This window comes from Apiospora marii (assembly GCF_038362585.1).
Source record: "Apiospora marii strain CBS 49790 chromosome Unknown utg000011l_segment0_segment0, whole genome shotgun sequence".
Lineage (NCBI taxonomy): Eukaryota > Fungi > Ascomycota > Sordariomycetes > Amphisphaeriales > Apiosporaceae > Apiospora > Apiospora marii.
Window position 1 is genome coordinate 698,594 of NW_027117382.1, and position 17,518 is coordinate 716,111.

Sequence of the window (17,518 nt, forward strand, 5' to 3'; positions counted from 1 at the left end):
GCAGAACCTCTCCTCTTTCTTTCCGAGGTGACAACAGCCAACGGGCATCTTCTTGACTCGAGCAAACTTTGCGCTACCATCTACCTCATACGACGCACCTACAGGGCTGTTCGACCTTTCTCCTCCCTGCACCACACATGGGCGAGCAAAATACTGCTGCTCCTTTCTCTTTACCCTTGACTGGAATACTTATGACGCGGAGACCCCAATAGCCGTATCCTGGCTTTTTTTCGCCTGGGTCCATTTTGGATAATATGGCGGAGAAAGATGGTTTCCAGCTGTACTAGCTGCGAGAGAATAATTGTCGACCGGGCAGCCACTCTAACCAGGCGCCAACAGACGGTCAGATTCAGCGCCCATTCTTCGAGGGGGAGTCCATGGAGACCAGATGGTTCGATCAGCCGCCCGCTGCCTTTTCCCGATAATACCTTTCTTCCGAAGGGCGCTTCTTCACTTGGGGGACTAGGGACAGGAGGAGGCTTAGACGACTAACTCTTCTGCTCTGCCACATGGACGTGCGATGTATCGTCAAACGACCGCTTCTCTCCTTGCACGCTCGTCGGGTGTGCCTTCGGCTTTGGGCCAGTGCCACCACCAAAGAGCTACCACCGCGGGCCAATAATGCCAATTTTTCCTTTGCGTTTTGAGAGAGGGGTGGGATGACCAGCCAATCTCGTGTTTGGTTTGACCGTAACTCCGTCTTGGCTGCCTTGCTGGATCACCGACTTCGCGAGTGGGAATGAGGGAGGTTTACGAAGCGCATGTCACCAGAATGTGTCTCGTTCGACCTGCCGAGGCCGCAGTCGTCCCAACATATATGCGCTTACGACACCGGGCACAATCTTCTTTGGACATTGCCGAGTTGCAGGGAGGTAAAGCGTTTCAAGTTGCAGCGGTCAACGACGGGCATACTGGCAGACCGATTCTTCTGAACTCGAACGCGTCCCAAGAAACCTGCCCGGCGACAGGCACACCAAGTGGTTCCCGACGGTGGCTATGCTCCGAACCGATCTTCTTTGGCTGCACGTCGTACCTAGATACCGTATACAAAGAAGAGTGTGCATAGGGGATCCCTGGGCCGGTACGTCCTAAAGGTTAAGCCGTGGGAAATGAGGGAAACCTCTCTCACTTGACGGTAAGTGACGGTTGTGACAATTCAAGGGTGAGGAAGCCAGTTGGCGCGCGTATGGACTGGCCATTGGGTGTGGACTGGCCTCGAACCTGCTACCTGGCTATCTCATGAGAGCCAGTATAGCTCACAATGGGCGGGCATACATATCAGCTACCGTACCTACAGGTTGTGTTTCCTAAAGTTATAGCCCTTCTAGGTACGAGGTGCAGACTATTTTCAGAGTTGAACCTTGCGATCCCGGCCATTTGGGGATATTCTCAGTAGAAAGGAAACTCTCATAGCGTAATAAGAACAGGCAAGTCTAGAAATGCAGCATCAAGGGATGCATTCGAGGTAAGAAAATGGTGCTAATACCAACACATACAGAGCCAATGGAAATGTGCTATTGCGGTTGAAGGCGCATTAGTATAGGCTTAGATTGGTGGGGGCTCCATGTGGCCTGCAAAGTAACTGGGTCAGTTTCCGACGGGGGAGTCACAAAAATTTCTGAACCACCAGCCAGGATCGTCAATTACATAAACCAGCCTCCCACTTTGAAGTCGCCCAGGCGGAATAAGCCAATCTCGTCAAGGGGTTCCCAAGCAGGCCAAAAACCCTTCATTTCTCTTCTCGGACAATTACGCATCTGCAGGGGTGCTGCTCTCTTTTTGTGCTTGAACTTGATTCACCCTCCACCTGATCGCTTCGCCCTCTTTTTTCGCGCTCGCTCGCTCGCTTGGCCCAACCAAGATGGTTCAGTACATCCACACGCCTTGGCGGGACCGGGCAGAACTATTGAAGGTCCGGCAGTGGTTCTATCCCTCCTCGCCCTCGCTGCCGCCGACCAGCGCCGAAGCTACCACTGTCGCTGCTGCTGCGGCTGCTACCACATCTGCTGCTGCATCTGCTTTCTCTGCGACGGCGGCGGCGGATCCGCAGGCGTCGTCCAGCGAAGGGGAGGAGGCTCAAAAGCGCCATGCCGTCTGGAGAGTCTCCATGTGGATGCAGCGCGGCAGCTGCCCCCACATGGTCGAATCGACCAGTCTCCTGACGGCCGCCATCCTCCTAGATCTTCAGGAGGCCAGAAATGGGGCGGACAGCCTGTACGAGGCCGTCCGGCTCGCCTACTCCGCCGCGTTCAGTCGGTAGGTGGTTTTCTCTCTCTTTCCATGTTTCTGTTGTGGATTCCTTCTTCCCTTTTCTTTCTTCCCCTCGATCCTTTTCGGACGGAGGTGCATGTATGTATGCATGCACTGCATGTGCCCTGCTGTGCAGTGCAGCTCGTGTGTGGGTGTTGTTTTGAAACTTTGAAGTGCAGTGGCTACAGGGTACATTTGAGCCGACCTCCGAGCGAGGTTGGCTTTGAGGCTGCTACTACTCTAGGTTCGATCTGAGTCTGCATCAAATGCCCGACGTGAAACCTCAGCCGACGAGTGTCGTGGACACCGGGTTGTTCGCGCACTCTACCGCTCAAACCTTGTTTCGTTTCCGCCTTGTTTGTATTGCCATTGCATACAACCTCTCGATGTTCCTTTCTTTTGGTGGCTTGCTGCCTTGCAGCCACTCCAACCGGCTGGCGCCTCTCGGGTGTTTGGCCAGACCTAGGAGAGCAGTGCAAAGGTGGTAGGCCGATCACGAGCTCAGACGTATCCGTCGAGCCATCTTTTATCTTCGACTATCAATGCATACGTTGGCTCTGATGTGGCAGATATGCGCAAATACCAGGGCCCTCCACTGGGTAGTGTTAAGGAAAACTAACTGATATCATTACAGTTTCGTGACTGGACTTCTAGATGGCCAACAAGAGAAGCAGCAGAAACAGAGCATGTGGTCGATTGCGAAAATCATCGGCCTGCCAGCGACATTCGTCGAGCTGAGGCATCAGTGCACGCATGAGCAGCTTCCACCACTGCTGAAGCTCCGGTCAGCGGCACAGAAGTCTCTAGTATGGATCTGGGACTACTACTGGCGGCACCTTCCCAGCGATGAGACTCAGGGTAACCCGGGTGCCTCTGCACGGGATTCCTGTATGGAGTTGGTGTTGAGCTACCTACAAGAGACGGATGCTGCGAAGCAGAGCAGTCTGGAGAAGCGGATGGGGCAGTACGATGAAGTTCTTGTCCTTGAGGCTCTCTCGGAGATCGAATCATCCTGCAAGGACCCTAAGATGCTCAGGCGGTCTCTGCAGCTATATAGTCACATCGTGGGCGGTGGCCTGGCCTCGGCGAGCGGAAACGAGTCGTCGGGCAGCGGCAAAGATCTGGCGGCTATCCAAGCCGAACTTGCTCAACAAACTAGTCAACTGGAAGCATTGCCGCAGATCTCGAAAGCGGACGTGGAAGCTGCTGCACCGGTAGAGTGCTCGGTCACGACGAAAGGATGGTCTAGATTCGAAGGGGCGTGGAAGCCGAAGCCCATAGGAGTGATATAATCCGATGTCACCTAATAATACACAATACACAGGAGAGATGCATCACAATTTGTCATGTAATCCACTGCGGTGCAACTTGCCTCCTTCCATCATGTGCTTCCAAGAGGAAGTTACAGTCGTCTCGTGATGTTTCTGCTGACCGGCAGCTGCTGCCCGCTCTGTGGCGGCTGGCAGCTCCGCATTGCAACTGCCGCTTAACGTCATCGCAGAAATGCGGCAATAGCGAACGGCCTTAGCGGTATTACCAATCGGAATTGCATGTATGTTGCCAAGAGCAATTGAAGCTTCCAGGCAGTTAACGAGAGAAACATCCCGATTCATTTGAAGGAGATATTCGCTTTTTCCCCATTCGCCCGTCTTCATTTTTCCATGAATCGAATTCTTTCGGCCCGGCCGCTAGCTTCAAGCAAACTCAACACTTCTGCAGCATCTGTAAGTTTCCTCGAGACGGGTGTAGGATGATGTACCGTCTGAACATGCACACGGGACAGCGGAACTAATGCTGAGGGGCCAATCGCTCGCCCAAATATAGCTTGCCTTCTCTCGCGCCATGCATATCCAGTCGATCCCCATGTGTAAGTAAGCCTTGCGCTCATCCCCTTGGACGATGATATCTGGCCCCCTCTTTTCGATCTTGGTCTAACCAATTGGTCTGGATATAGGGGTGGGTAGTAGCAATAACTACGCCTACTTGGTGAAGGACGACAAGTCCAAGGATGCCGTGATTATCGACCCGGCGCACCCTGAAGAGTGAGAGCACATTCCGCCCTTCCCCATTGGCGACCATTGGCAATGTTTACTGATAGGATTGGACTGGCAGGGTCGTCCCCGTGCTCAAGAAGGCCATTCAGGACGGCGAGATCAACTTGACGGCCATTGTCAATACCCACCAGTAAGTGCCTGCGGTCATTTCAATATCAGCACCTTGCTTCATGGTGCTGTCTGGCTACTGGTTCTGACATGCCTCGCAGCCACTGGGATCATGCAGGAGGCAACAAGCAGATGGTAAGTTTCTTGTGTTACCTCGGGCCCCCTTGTGGGAGACGTAGTATTGACTTATTGTCCGCCCACCTGGTAGCTTTCCGAGCTCGGTAAGCTGCCCATCTACGGTGGCAAGGAGTGCGAGGGTGTGACATCCACGCCCGCCAATGGCGACGGCTTCGAGCTGGGAAACATCAAGATCAAGGGCCTCTACACCCCTTGCCACACCCAGGACTCCATCTGCTGGTACATGGAGGATGGTGACCAGAAGGTCGTCTTCACTGGTGACACCCTGTTCCACGGCGGTAAGTTAGAACGTGTCTTTTCAGATGCTAGGTTACTTCTTGCTAACTCGCTGTTCCACAGGTTGTGGGCGGTTCTTCGAGGGCACGGCTACCGAGATGCACAAGGCTCTGAACAAGACGCTGGCTGCCCTGCCGGACGACACCACGGTCTATGTTAGTCATTGTTAAGCTCAGGCTGGAGGTGGAGATGGGGGTAACATCACTAACGGATTATAGCCCGGTCACGAGTACACCAAGGCCAACGTCAAGTTCGGCGTCTCGGTCCTGCAGAATGAAGCAATCAAGTCGCTCCAGTCGTTCGCCGAGAACAACAAGGAGACGCAAGGAAAATTCACCATCGGGGACGAGAAGGTAATTGGGTCCTCAAACGGCAGTCAAGGTTACATACGACGTTTACTGACTTTTGCGCCTAACCAGAAACATAATGTCTTCATGCGAGTCAATGTAAGTAGACAATTCATTCATCCCAGCAGGGAGCCAGACAGTCGGCTGACAGACTCTATTTAGGACCCCGAGATCCAGAAGGCCACCGGACAGACAGATCCTGTCGAGGTCATGGCCAAGCTCCGCGAGATGAAGAACAACTTCAAGTGAGTGTATATAGAACTTGGAACCCCGGCCGGCTAGCTCCCGGCATTGGGCGGCCGCTGATATTCCCAAAGCCCACCAAGTGATAGCAAGCTCTAGCTACCGAAGTTTTGTTACATGAGGGTCTATTGATCCTACCGACATTCAATACAAGAGCATACACCAATGGGTCCCAAGTGCAACGTAGTGTGCATGATCTCGCTTTGACAGATGCAGTGACGAGAATCAATAGTTCTAGGCCAAGTAAGGGGTCAAACCGCATGGGCATGGGTTAGGGTCTTTCGCATGGGTGATGGCAATGATTACAATTGCTTCAATATCCCATGCTGTTTGCAGTATTCACCATGCTGTTTGGCCGAATCTGCAGGCAGGAGCGAGGGGCGGGGGGTGCATGGGTGGTCAATGATTGCAATTGTAATCATGAAGTAAGGAACCGGCCGGCCTGCTCGATGTTGGTTGGATAGAACGAAATGAAGTGGTTCAGGAAGGGCCTCCCCGTGTGACAATAACATATCAGAACGCTTCATCAATGAGCGGCAGCTACGGTGTGAATACAACCACTTTGGTGTATAAATTCGAGGGGAAATCTCCTCTGTTTGAGCTCTGCATCTTTTCTCCTCGCAACCTCCTTCACGAGATTTACCATTGCTCAAACTCTCGTTTACACGATCTCAACACACCAAACCACATCTCAACATTATTTTCCATCTTCAAGATGATTTCCACCTATCTAGGCGCCTGCCTGGTGGCATTCCTGCCTTCCCAGGCCTTGGCCCTGCCCGCTACCCTGACCAACACGGCTGCCAACTCGGTGGCCTCGTTCAAGCCGGGTGCCGTGGCTTCCGACTTCTGCAGTGAACAGTCCTACACCGACAAGACCACGTCCGCTTCGGCTTGGGCTATGGACTGCCAGGCCCTGAAGACCTGGGCCAATGACAACCCTGGCGTAAGTTACCTATCTAGTTTATCCTACACAAATAGCCACCTACCCCGAGTTTCCTCTGCTAACACGACTAACTCCGCCCAAAGCTCTTCATCCTCGACTCGACCTCGACCGACTTCACCTGGACCCTCAAGACCAGCGGCACCTGCACCGTCAGCGTCAAAAACCCCAACGTGAGCAGCGACGGCAAGACCTGGATCGGCAACAAGGACCTCGCCCAGATCCTGGACCACGCGCTGGCCGGCGCTGGCGCCACGGTCGAGTGGACAGGCAGCTGGAAGTGCGGCGGCGACGGCTCGGCGACGACGCCCGAGTGGTGGATCAAGAAGGTGGACTCCTCGTCCTCTTCTTCCTCTGCTCGTGCTGCTACTTTTATCCCCCACGACGACAAGAAACGCGACTCGGACTGCCCCGAAGTCCCCTTCGTACCCACCGGCAGCACCCCCGTTACCGTCTGCGGCAACTCGAGCTACACCGACATGACGACCAACGACTCGCCGCACTGGTACGATTGCGAGACCATGTGGGAGTGGACTTTTAAGCAGAACGGGACCTGGACGCTCGCCGGCGTCGGCGACGACGCCTGGTGGCGGCTGAGCATGGCGGGGGCCCCGGACCTGGACAAGTGCGAGCTCGTCATCCGCCACGACGAGTCCGGGCTGCCGCCCGTCGGCAACCATGATGTCTGGGAAATCCTCTACTACATCCAGTCCCAGAATGACAAGGCCAAGGGGCAGACGGCCGAGTACCAGGGGACTCTTCCGTGCCTGGGAGGGCTGGGGGTGCAGTGGTGGATGCGGAAGACGCTGTCCAGCTAGAGGATGATGGACAAATGCTTACTTGGTTATACCTGCCTGCCTACGACGGGTTATGCCAGCCAATTAGTCCGCCATTCTGGGCGGAAAGACAGAGCCAGATAGTGCAAAAAGCCCTCAAGACCTTGATACGAAGAGTTGCTATCTGGGAGGCCCGTCACAAAAGTAGAACAAGATAAGCTTCTCCGAATCTACCACCTTGGTAAAGCGATTCCCAAGTCGTCTCGAACTAGTGATCACTTGTGTGAAAATTCGTACGGTCAAATTACTCGGACATAACGCAAAATGTTCAACAAAAAAGTAGTATTGATCTATGAAGGATGTATCCCCCAAGCCCCAAGCACCTGCCCAACTATCGAGGCGAGATGACAAGAAGGGACCCGAGGGAGAGCCCGGCCACGATGGACCAAGCCCGAGCGTCTGATTTTGCTTCACTGTCCACACTTGACCGTTGTAGAGTTTGGATATTTTCGAAACGGTAAGCTCTAGCATTATTAGAAGCGGGTGTTTTGTGGCATACTGTCCTTGTAGACGAGTATTTGCACACATAGAATATACAAGACGAAAAAGAAAGAACAAAAGGAAAGATGGTTAGGATTGGCCAGCCACCACCAGTACCAGTTACCTGTGTTGCAGTTGCTCATATCCAAGGCTTTTCGACGAGGCGTCGATGGGAAAGCCAACAGAGCGTTTTCCCCTAGATCATGGGTGAAACCCAGATGCTCCTAAGCCCATCATGAGGCCATGATAGACTGGAAGCATCTGCTAAGAGATCTTCTTTGAAGGTTGTGTTGAATTGTGTGTTGGGAAGGTCAAGAGTTTCTGCAGAGATTGAACGCTGGTGGAAAATTTAAAGTAGTCGGTAAAAGTGGGTTCGTACAGTGCTTTTCTAGCGCAACAACATCGCAGCGCACTGTACGGGCCTAGACAACTTGATATTGAGATACCAACTACCTATACCTACCAAAATGAAGGCAGTTGGTAGTTGGAAATACGTATCTGCAGCATGCTCTGGTAATAACTGAATTGGACATGATACCGTTAAGTCTTATTTTCTCTCGGGCTGTTGATGCGTCACTTCTGTTCTCAGCAAGCGCAAGATTGAAATATCGGGTTGGCTTAACGATTTAAGAGTGTCCAAATCAGGATAACTATGTAGTACATTCGATAGTTGTTGTCATATACACTACGTTCTCACAGGCTCGTCTTGCTCTCGGTGCTCGTCTGCAAGCTGACCTCCCACCGCAAGCTATTCCCCTTACCGTAACCTTCTCCCAGCCGATTCTGCACCAGCGTGGAAATGCGCGTCCGCAGGCGGCTCAGCGCGCCGTCGTCTGCCCCGCGCGCGACACAGAGCTTGAGGTTGGCCATGCACAGCCCGTAGTGAACCTGCCAGAACTGCGCCTCCTCGACCCGCTCCACGTTGGGTTCCGCCGCGATCTCGCTGACGACATCCGAAACACCGATATCTCTGCTCTTGCCCGAGGACGTTGAAACAGAGCGCCCACCGTACGACATGAGCAACATCAGCCCCTGAGCCACGGCCAGCCGGACTCCAAGACCAAACATCGAAACAGCCACAAGCCCACACAGTGCACCATCCAACAGGATAGACATGGGTATCGACAGCAGCGGTAGCATCAACAGGATAAACGAGGTGGACAGCGTCAGGAAGTGGAAAGGGTTCGATAGGACACTGGGCAGGCTGGACAGGTAGCTGACGCGCATAATCCTGCTGATCCTCCCGTGGTTCCTCAACCCGTAAGCGCTCACCAGAGTCGCGATAATAGCTGCCAGACTCGTCAGATCGACACTACCGTGCTCGACACGGGGCGATTCGCCGGTACCGCCATGATGGTCCGGATGGTGCGCCTCGTGATCGCCGAGCCCCTCCAGAACGTGCTTGAGGTTATGGCTGACCAGATCGAAGCCGCCAAAGATGAGGAAGACGCTCATGGCGAACCCGGCCAGGACCTCGGCGCGCTCGAGCCCGAAGGGGTGGCGGATGCTGCTCCGCTTCCAAACCTCGAAGTTGCCGAGCACCTCGACCACGACGCAGACGGCGGCGCTGCCGACGTCGAAAAAGACGAGGTGCGAGAGGGCCGTCATGGCGAGCGAACCGTGCGCCGAGAGGAAGACGCCGACGGCCACGACGAAGTGGCAGAGGCACCAGTACAGGCGGCCCCGCTGATCCTTGGACGTCGATTTCCAGGCTTCCCGCAGGGTGGGGATGGGCAGATCGCGCGGCAGGGCCAGCGGTGGTCGCGGTGGAGGTTCCTGGAAGATCTGGTGCTGGGTGGAGATGGAACTGTGCTTGTACCTGTGCCCACGGCGCTGCCCAACGTTGGGCTTCACGGGCGAGGTGGATATGATCTGCGTCTGGAAGTTGAACGGGTTGCTGGCAGCAGCAGACGCGGCCACGGGAATGTCGACGGGCGGCGTGTTCTCCTTCATGAAGGGCGAATTGGCCGCCGCCGAGGAAGGGCGCGACGACATGGCGGAGGGGGCGTAGGTCGGCGAGAGCAGCGCGCTGTCTTGGTGGAAGGTCGGGGCGACGGGCGATAAGCGGTTGGCGTCGTAGAAGGAGAGTTCCCCGTCGTAATCGTTATCGTAATAGTTGCTCGTAGTACTGTCGTCGTTGGCCCTTCTATCAGGAACGCGTAGCAGTGGGGCGCTGGTATTGCTCTGATGATGGCGGTGATGGTGGTGCGGGTGCCGGTCCTCGTGCTCGCCAGAGTAGTGGTCGTCGTCGTCGTCGGAAGTTGCAGTACCGCGGTGTTCGGGCGACTGCGGCGGCGATGCCCTGATGGTGGGAGGAGTAAGGGAGGGGACCTGAATGGGCTTGGGACGACTACCGGGAGCCATTGATAAAGGCGGGCAGCGGCGCGCTCATATCAAAATGGATAGCAGCAAGGACAGGACGCAATCGGGAGTGTCATGTCACAATTACAGTGGTCTCTGGTCACCACCATTCCCCAGCTGGAGGGTGGACAAGGGCCACTGGTCGACTTCGGCTACGTAACGTTCCTGGCGCTTGACCTGATTCGGGCGGTGGATGGGCAAGAATCTTGGGTGTGCTAATCTCCAGCCGCAAGCCCAATGGCCACGGCCATGGCAGTTCTGCATACCAAGATCGATAGAATATTGGTTGAATTTTTTGAGTTTTTGTTTTCTTTTTTTGATATCTTCAAAAGTTTTGAAGTGATATACTTCATGCAACTGAATTGATGATTAGGGGGCTATCAATTAACCTTAACCCTCCAGGTTGATGCTGGGCCTGCTGGGCAATTGGCAATTGGGAACTGAGCCCGTCAATTAGCGCCCCTTGCAGCTGCTTTTAGAGCCTCCCCACTAGCCTCTGTCGAAAAACCAATGAACATGACTTGCTTGCTGCATGCGTCTTGTGGTCATTTCAGCAATCAAGATTCATGTCCGAACTGTAATAGCAGCAACGGCATATTGGGGGGTTATGCGGCTCGACATCCCCGGTACCGAATCCATCAGCATGTAACCGACTCTCGTTTATATCCAAATCCGTGCTGAGGCCCGTTTCTTCTCCCATTGAAGATACCCAAAGTGATGTACATGCGCAAATGACAGCAGTGCCGCCCAAGCTTCTCTCGTCTGATGGGCGCCACGACCCAACCTAAAGTCAAGGTTTCAACAGACACTTTCGCGAAACCAACAGAATGGAGAACCAACCGCCAAGTACTAGTCCGACTCAGGCCGCCGGCGCTCAGATCACCAACCGCAGGAGGAGCGGCTCCTCTGGCGGCGGCATCCTGTCCAAGCTGCCCAACTTCCTGCGCTCCGCCGACAGCCGATCCAGCCTCAAAGAGTCGCGACACATCGACATCGCCGATGACGCCCTGAGCCGCCCACCCCGTGCCCTGGCGCCCATATCGCAGCAGTCGGTCCAGCAGCAGATCAAGACGCGCAGGCGTAAGGGTTCCCTGAGAAAGGTCGCCCTGCTCGGTCGCGGCGCACAGCGCGAAAGGAGCCCTCTGAACATCAACACCAACAACCATACCACGGCCGCCCCCGCAGGACCCCCCGAAGTCATTGTGACTTCTGGTCCAATAGCAGATACTCTAGTGGCGTCCCCCGTATCCCCCATGGATTCCGCCCTCGGCCTGGGCATTTCCGACATCACGCCTCGTCCCTCTATGGACGGCTATGCTCATAGAGCCGATGTGGCAGACCGTCCTCCCCGGCCCAAAACCGACCCCGTCGCGCAACTACCTAGTCCTACCATCTCGTCGTATGCCTCGACCACCGACGAAGAGGATATCCTCTCCCTAAAGACTCGATCCGCCTCGCCCTTGCGGCCCACACTCTCGTCCGTGTCCTCAGGCTCCGAGTCGTACTTCTCCAAAGCTCTCCGCGCCCCGTCCGTGTCTCTCCAACGTCGCCGGTCAATAAAACATGCCAAGTCGCCATTGTCCCTACAAGGCTTAACCGCCTCGCCGCTCCCGCCGACCGACTCCGAGTACGACTACAGCGAGACGGAATGGTGGGGATGGGTGATCCTGATAGTGACCTGGACCGTCTTCGTGATCGGTATGGGAAGCTGTCTTGGGGTCTGGAGCTGGGCTTGGGATGTCGGCACAACACCGTATGCGCCGCCCGAGTTTGAAGACGATCCTACGCTGCCCATTGCGGGCTACTACCCGGCCTTGATGATCTTGACCTGTATCATGGCCTGGGTCTGGGTCGTGACAGCCTGGGTGGGCATGAAATACTTTAGGCATGCGAAGATTACCGGGGACTGAACTATCCGAAGAATACTACATACATAGGCTCCTGGATGCGCCCACGGACAACATCCTCCGGGGAGTTGTATTTTGGTACGCCGCAACCATCTTTTACACCACTGGCCTTCGCCTGCGTCGGCCGAACCGGTTCTCTGGCATTGCCAAGCGCTGCGCCAATTCACCTGGAAGCAACGAGCTTGTACGACGAATTGCTCATTCTCAAGGACTTTGACTGCCGGCCATGCATTCTTAAACCCACTATGCGTCGATTCTAGCAGGTTAAGATACTCGTGGATGCGAGGTGCGATCATCTTCTCTTGCGGCCTTCCCAGTCAGCAGCTCTGAGCATGTCCATAGATTTTGGCATGTGATTACCCCCACAAGCTAAGCGACTGACAGTTGGATGGATTCAGGAGCCTTGTCAGGCTTCACATTAAACAGTCCAGTCGGTGTCTGGTTAGTTCTGCGCAGGAACTTTTAATGTCTGTATGATTATTGTTGGGGGTCTCCACGGATGGTATCATGCAGTCAAGAACATGATATACCCGCGGCACACAGATGGCTCGAAGGGAGCCAACTGAGAGAGTAGAAGCACCCCTCAAATGAAGCTTCGCAGGCACTTGGAAGCCTTTTATGTTGGTTATGAGATAATGCGAAGAATTGACGTATGCTACATGAAGGCATTGACGAGACCAACTGCGTCGAAACGACCTCGTTAACGAAAGCACCAATGGAGGGCAGTTGTACTAGAGTTATAAGAATATGGAAAAAGAGGTATTTTCAAATAATAGTAATAGTCAGCAGCTACGAACTGCTCGACACTCTTTTTCAGACATTATCTTGATCCGCTCTTAGATTCAGCGGTGGTGATTATGTGCAAATCTCTACGATGTATCTACAATTAAATAAAACAACGCTCATAGCTGCTTCTTGGACGTAGCCGCCTGGAATTTGCTCGGCAGCGAAAACATCCCCCAAAGGTACTCGATGAGCCTGTCGTTGCCCCATTCCCAGCCGAGGCGCTCCGCGAGCCAGACGAGGGTGGACATGCTGCCCTTCCAGACCGATATGGGCGGGCTGGACTTGAGCGTCTGCGCGACCACGGTGCGGGCGTACGCGTCGACGGGGGTGCCCTGCATCTCCGTCGCCCGGCCGCGATCGACGCTGGCCTCGATCTCGGCCCCGATGGGCGCGTAGATGCTGTTGGGGGGCAGCGCGTCGGTGCCGACCGAGTTATCGTAGAAGTTGGTCTTGATGCCGCCCGTCACGACGTGGACGACGTCGATGCCCAGCGGGCGGAACTCGAGGCGCATGGCGTCGTTGAGGCCCGCCACGGCGTGCTTGGAGGCGTTGTCTGTTGTGGATGTGAGTGAGTCGGTGGATCGGGCAAGAACGTCGAGGGACGACGGAGCATGTTTATACATGGTATGTAGGCATGTACCTGTGTCGTGTGCAGATAGGTTAGGGACAACTTACAGATGCCTTGCCACGGGACGGGCACAACCCCCACCACGCTCCCGATGTTCACGACGCGCGGCCGCCGTCCGGCGGCGGCGGAGGCGACGAGGAGCGGCGCAAAGGCCTGCGTCATGGCCAGCAGGCCCCAGACGTTGACGTCGAAGAGCCGGCGGCTCTCGTCGAGGTCGGCGTCGAGCAGCGAGCTCTGGTAGCCGTTGCCCGCGTTATTGACCAAGATATCCAGCGAAGAGTTGTCTTTGGTCAGATCCGTGACGGCCTGCACCGCGGCCCGGATCGAGGCCGGGTCCGTCACGTCGAGCTGGAGCAGTATCAGATCGTCGTCGGTGCCGCCGCCCAGGGCCTTGAGCTTGGCCATCTTGGCTGGGCTGCGCGCCGTGGCGATGACGCGGCACCCGCGGCGGTGGTACTCTTGCGCCAGGGCGAAGCCGATGCCGCCATCGGAGCAGCCGGTCAAGAGGACCGTCGTCTTCTGCGGCGGCGGCGGCGGCTGCTGGCCTGGGCTTCCTCCTGGTGGGCCGTTCATGATCGCGTGAGTGATAATGGGGCGTTGTCTCCTTTCCTTTCGATCGATTTGATGCCGATCAGTTGCGAACCCAGTTGGCGGCCTCCAGAATATCTCTTGTGGCGGTGCGTCTACTGCTACATGAGTTGCATATCCATCAAAGAGAACTACACGATCATGCCGCTCCTGAGATTTGGTGGGACCACCCGGGTAGTCTTTCCCTTCGCTTCGCTACTACTACATACGAAGAACACATATTGAAACCAGTAAGCAAAGCTGGATACCGAGGCATTCGTCCCCGCACTAGTTAATGCCAATGCCACCCCCCCCCCCCTTCCACCCCGGTCGGTCGACGGGGACGGGGGGTCCGGAAGGGGATTCAATCATGATAGCCAACCACCATCTGCTAATCGTGAGACGATACGGTGGCTCTAAAAGTGGTAAAGTGTCGCATTGGGCTTGCGGGGCCCTTCTCTCGGCGGAGCCGGAAGAAGACCACCCAAGCAAAGCCGGTGGGCGATCTGAAGTCTCGCGACACAGCGCCCAGCTTCGTCGGTGAAGACGAGACGGTTATTGTAGTTTATCCATATGTTAACTCGATATGGGCTGCTTGTTTGATACACCAACCGTTTCGAGAGTCGTGGATTTATGCCTCTATCTATACTTCGTACACCTATTACGCGGCTCACGAGTGGCCGTCAGGCGGTGAGCGGGGCTATTGAGAGTAGTAGCGATATGCGTTAGGAATTTGCGAGTGTTACGTTTACTCAGCTTTGGTTGCCTGGTTCTCGAGATGCAATCGCCGCTATAGAACAGCATTATAATATAGCATGTCTAGTGCTCATGGCTGTTTGGCCAGTCCGTACACAATTGAGGTAGCACCAACTTGATGCAGTGTGACGTTGCTGTGAGATCCGAAGAATTGCTGAAGATTGATTGACCAATAACGTCGACAGCTCCAAAGATCTGAGAATGCATACTAAACTTGATCTGCGTGTAAATATGCAACATCGTGCCGAGATATCGCGAACTCCATAGCAATGTCTAAAGCATCGACCAACGCAGGAAATAACCCACTTACGTTTTGTTGAACGCTTGACGCGTCAACGAGGTTTGGTCGGTATGCACTATGAGATGCTTTGAGGCATACACCCCAGGGTTCTATAATATTACTGGATCGCACCAGAGCATTGCTCGTAACTCCACTGGATGCGGGCGCAGTAGAGTCATGCGGTCCCTGGATAGACATCTCGTTAGGCATTCGACGTTGACAAATCCACCAAAAACTGATACGACGTGAACGAGTAGTATTGTACCACCCCTGGAAGGAGCCATCACGAGCATCGCTGCTTATCAATTATCTGAGAATGCCAAACAGTGGCAACGCGATCCTCGAGTTCTTTGGCAAAGGGATCTGGAACCGTGGACCTTTGCTGATGTAATGATACATGTCCAGTGATCCAGTGACTCTGACACTGGGATTCACGATATCAACGAGTGGGCACCTGGCCGTAAGTTCGCAAATGCGATCCAAATCCAACGACGAATGATATAGCGTATATAGGGCCAAGGAAATGTTCAAAATGGCGTTATGTGGTTGCCATACGTAAGCATCCTTATCTGCCGACTCCAACATCAACGCCTGACTTGCCCTTCAACGGAATCGACGAGCCGATCGTTTCTTTGCACCATTTAGAGCAATGCTGCTGAATCATCACCCCACATTGAAAACAAACGTGCTCGTCCTCTTGGGGATCTGGGGGCCAAATCATCAAACGATGCGTGGAGCTCGAAGTGCCTGCGTCGATCCAAGACACCCCAACGCCTTGTACCAGACTCGACGCGTCGACGACGGCATCGACGGGACAGAGTGGACAGTATAACCCGACACGTGGTCCCCTTCCCCAACGCCACCGAACGAATCATCTTAGAGCTGCCTGTGTATGTACGATTTCATCATTAGCGCGCAGCTGTACGTCCCGACGGAGAGGGCCAGCACGAAAGTAGGGGTTCTCCAGGTCGCTAGCCATGGGGTAACTCTGAACAAGAGATACAGCCTATCCAGACGCTGAAACACAAAGTCGATGGGAGATGAATAATGATGGCGATGGAAATCACGATATCTGTAAATATTGGGATGCCGAGTACCAGTCCGCCGAGCACTCATATGTCGACACCCTGAGGGCCGGATACCTATAGCATCCTCACGTACCATCGCCTGGGCGTGGGGCAGTCGTCCGAGCCCGGCGCCTTGTATGTACGATGTCCTCTCCAGGTGCCCGTGCAGGCCGATGTGACCAAAGAGATTCACGAGGCTGGCGTCGGCGGGGGATCTGCTGAAGATCTCTAGGGTCACGGGCAACGACCGTTCGCTCGCGTTATCGCCATATCCCGACCCACCAAGATCGTCTATGTCGGCCACAGCTGCGGCTCCTTCGCTCACGAGCTCCACCGCTTTAATTTCATGGCCCGCTATCCTCTGAGATGCAGAGAGATGCGGCCGCTGCGGGCACGGAGGAGCCCTCTGAGCCGCTTGTTTGAAGCTCGAAGTCTTTGACGCCCACTGGGCGGACTTGGACCCCGTCGCGTTCGGCGAACGCGGCAACGGTTGCCTGGTCTTTGGATTCCTTATCACTGCTCAGGTGACCGGGTGGCACAGAGGACGACCATAGAGCCCACCATACGGAACTAGTGCGCGAGGATCAGGCAGACCGTCGGCGTTGCTGAGTTGATGGATCTGGGGCTCGGTGGTCGGGGTGGCGCCGGGATTCGAGGCTCCAGTCTCCAGTCATGGGTACGTGCGACTTCACATTTTGATCGTAGATCGGGGAGGAGTGCGTGCTGCTGTCACTGAGTCATCAATCCTGGAAATCTTCACATGCTGCCGAACTGACGTAGACCCCATAGGTAAATAGACGTTCGCAGGCAAGCGCGCGCGATCTCACCGTCTGCGCTGGCGAATGCAACGAAGCGTACGGCCTGAAATCAGATAGATCAAATGCAAGCGCTGTATCCGGATAGCGTTCAGGTGGAAGTGGCCCTGCAGGCAGCGGCGGGCCCTCTCATGATCCTATCAACTAAACGCAACCGCGGGGTAGGCGGAGATGTTCGCATATCGCGAGTCTCATGGCCGTTGACCGATCACGTCACGATTGGGCACCGACGCGACGGTTCTGAATTTTGCATCTAGATGGAATCCACGAATCGTGTTTACTTGGGCGGAGAGGTTGGATAGGGGACCGTGGACGGGGAGCTGCTGCATCTGTCATCCCATGTTTTCTCGACTAACGCTTTAACGCCCGCGGCTGGTGGAGGCATGGAAGTTGGGCCGGCTTATCCGATCCGATCTGTCGGTGTCCGTCCAGCAAGGATGGCTTGTAATAAACAGCCAAAATTCTTCATGCGTTTTTGCTCTTTGCTGCCACGAAAACTTCGATTGCTTCTGTTTCTTTCGGACGTGGGACAGAAAGGAATGGCTAGTCCTAGGCCGGCTGATCATCTCCGCGAGAACAAGGGTCCAGTTGCTGGGCTGCTGGGATCTTGGACGGGGGCCTGCAAGGTAGACGCACGCACCGCCACTTTGTACAACTCAGCTATGGAGACGGCGGG

General features: G+C 55.0%; 6 protein-coding genes across 6 annotated transcripts; 4 read left to right on the forward strand and 2 right to left on the reverse strand.

The window, feature by feature from the left end:
* Nucleotides 1-1,861: 1,861 nt before the first annotated feature.
* On the forward strand, nucleotides 1,862-3,542 carry PG985_013283 (Las1-like-domain-containing protein; the record flags this gene model as incomplete). Its single annotated transcript, XM_066833049.1, has 2 exons — nucleotides 1,862-2,256; nucleotides 2,885-3,542. The coding sequence occupies 2 exons, from the start codon at nucleotides 1,862-1,864 to the stop codon at nucleotides 3,540-3,542; spliced, it is 1,053 nt and encodes a 350-aa protein (XP_066677789.1).
* Nucleotides 3,543-4,092: 550 nt separating this feature from the next.
* On the forward strand, nucleotides 4,093-5,422 carry PG985_013284 (hydroxyacylglutathione hydrolase- variant 3; the record flags this gene model as incomplete). The annotated part of the gene is made up of 9 exons (XM_066833050.1): nucleotides 4,093-4,117; nucleotides 4,205-4,292; nucleotides 4,363-4,434; nucleotides 4,514-4,547; nucleotides 4,621-4,828; nucleotides 4,890-4,981; nucleotides 5,045-5,179; nucleotides 5,246-5,272; nucleotides 5,336-5,422. The coding sequence occupies 9 exons, from the start codon at nucleotides 4,093-4,095 to the stop codon at nucleotides 5,420-5,422; spliced, it is 768 nt and encodes a 255-aa protein (XP_066677790.1).
* A 709-nt stretch (nucleotides 5,423-6,131) lies between these two features.
* On the forward strand, nucleotides 6,132-7,177 carry PG985_013285 (uncharacterized protein; the record flags this gene model as incomplete). Its single annotated transcript, XM_066833051.1, has 2 exons — nucleotides 6,132-6,362; nucleotides 6,446-7,177. 2 exons carry the CDS (start codon nucleotides 6,132-6,134, stop codon nucleotides 7,175-7,177), a joined length of 963 nt encoding a protein of 320 aa, XP_066677791.1.
* A 1,191-nt stretch (nucleotides 7,178-8,368) lies between these two features.
* Nucleotides 8,369-10,039, reverse strand: PG985_013286 (uncharacterized protein; the record flags this gene model as incomplete). The annotated part of the gene is made up of 1 exon (XM_066833052.1): nucleotides 8,369-10,039. The coding sequence occupies one exon, from the start codon at nucleotides 10,037-10,039 to the stop codon at nucleotides 8,369-8,371; it is 1,671 nt and encodes a 556-aa protein (XP_066677792.1).
* Nucleotides 10,040-10,863: 824 nt separating this feature from the next.
* Nucleotides 10,864-11,946, forward strand: PG985_013287 (uncharacterized protein; the record flags this gene model as incomplete). Its single annotated transcript, XM_066833053.1, has 1 exon — nucleotides 10,864-11,946. The coding sequence occupies one exon, from the start codon at nucleotides 10,864-10,866 to the stop codon at nucleotides 11,944-11,946; it is 1,083 nt and encodes a 360-aa protein (XP_066677793.1).
* An 899-nt stretch (nucleotides 11,947-12,845) lies between these two features.
* On the reverse strand, nucleotides 12,846-13,930 carry PG985_013288 (short-chain dehydrogenase/reductase; the record flags this gene model as incomplete). The annotated part of the gene is made up of 2 exons (XM_066833054.1): nucleotides 12,846-13,282; nucleotides 13,405-13,930. 2 exons carry the CDS (start codon nucleotides 13,928-13,930, stop codon nucleotides 12,846-12,848), a joined length of 963 nt encoding a protein of 320 aa, XP_066677794.1.
* Between the last annotated feature and the right edge of the window lie 3,588 nt (nucleotides 13,931-17,518).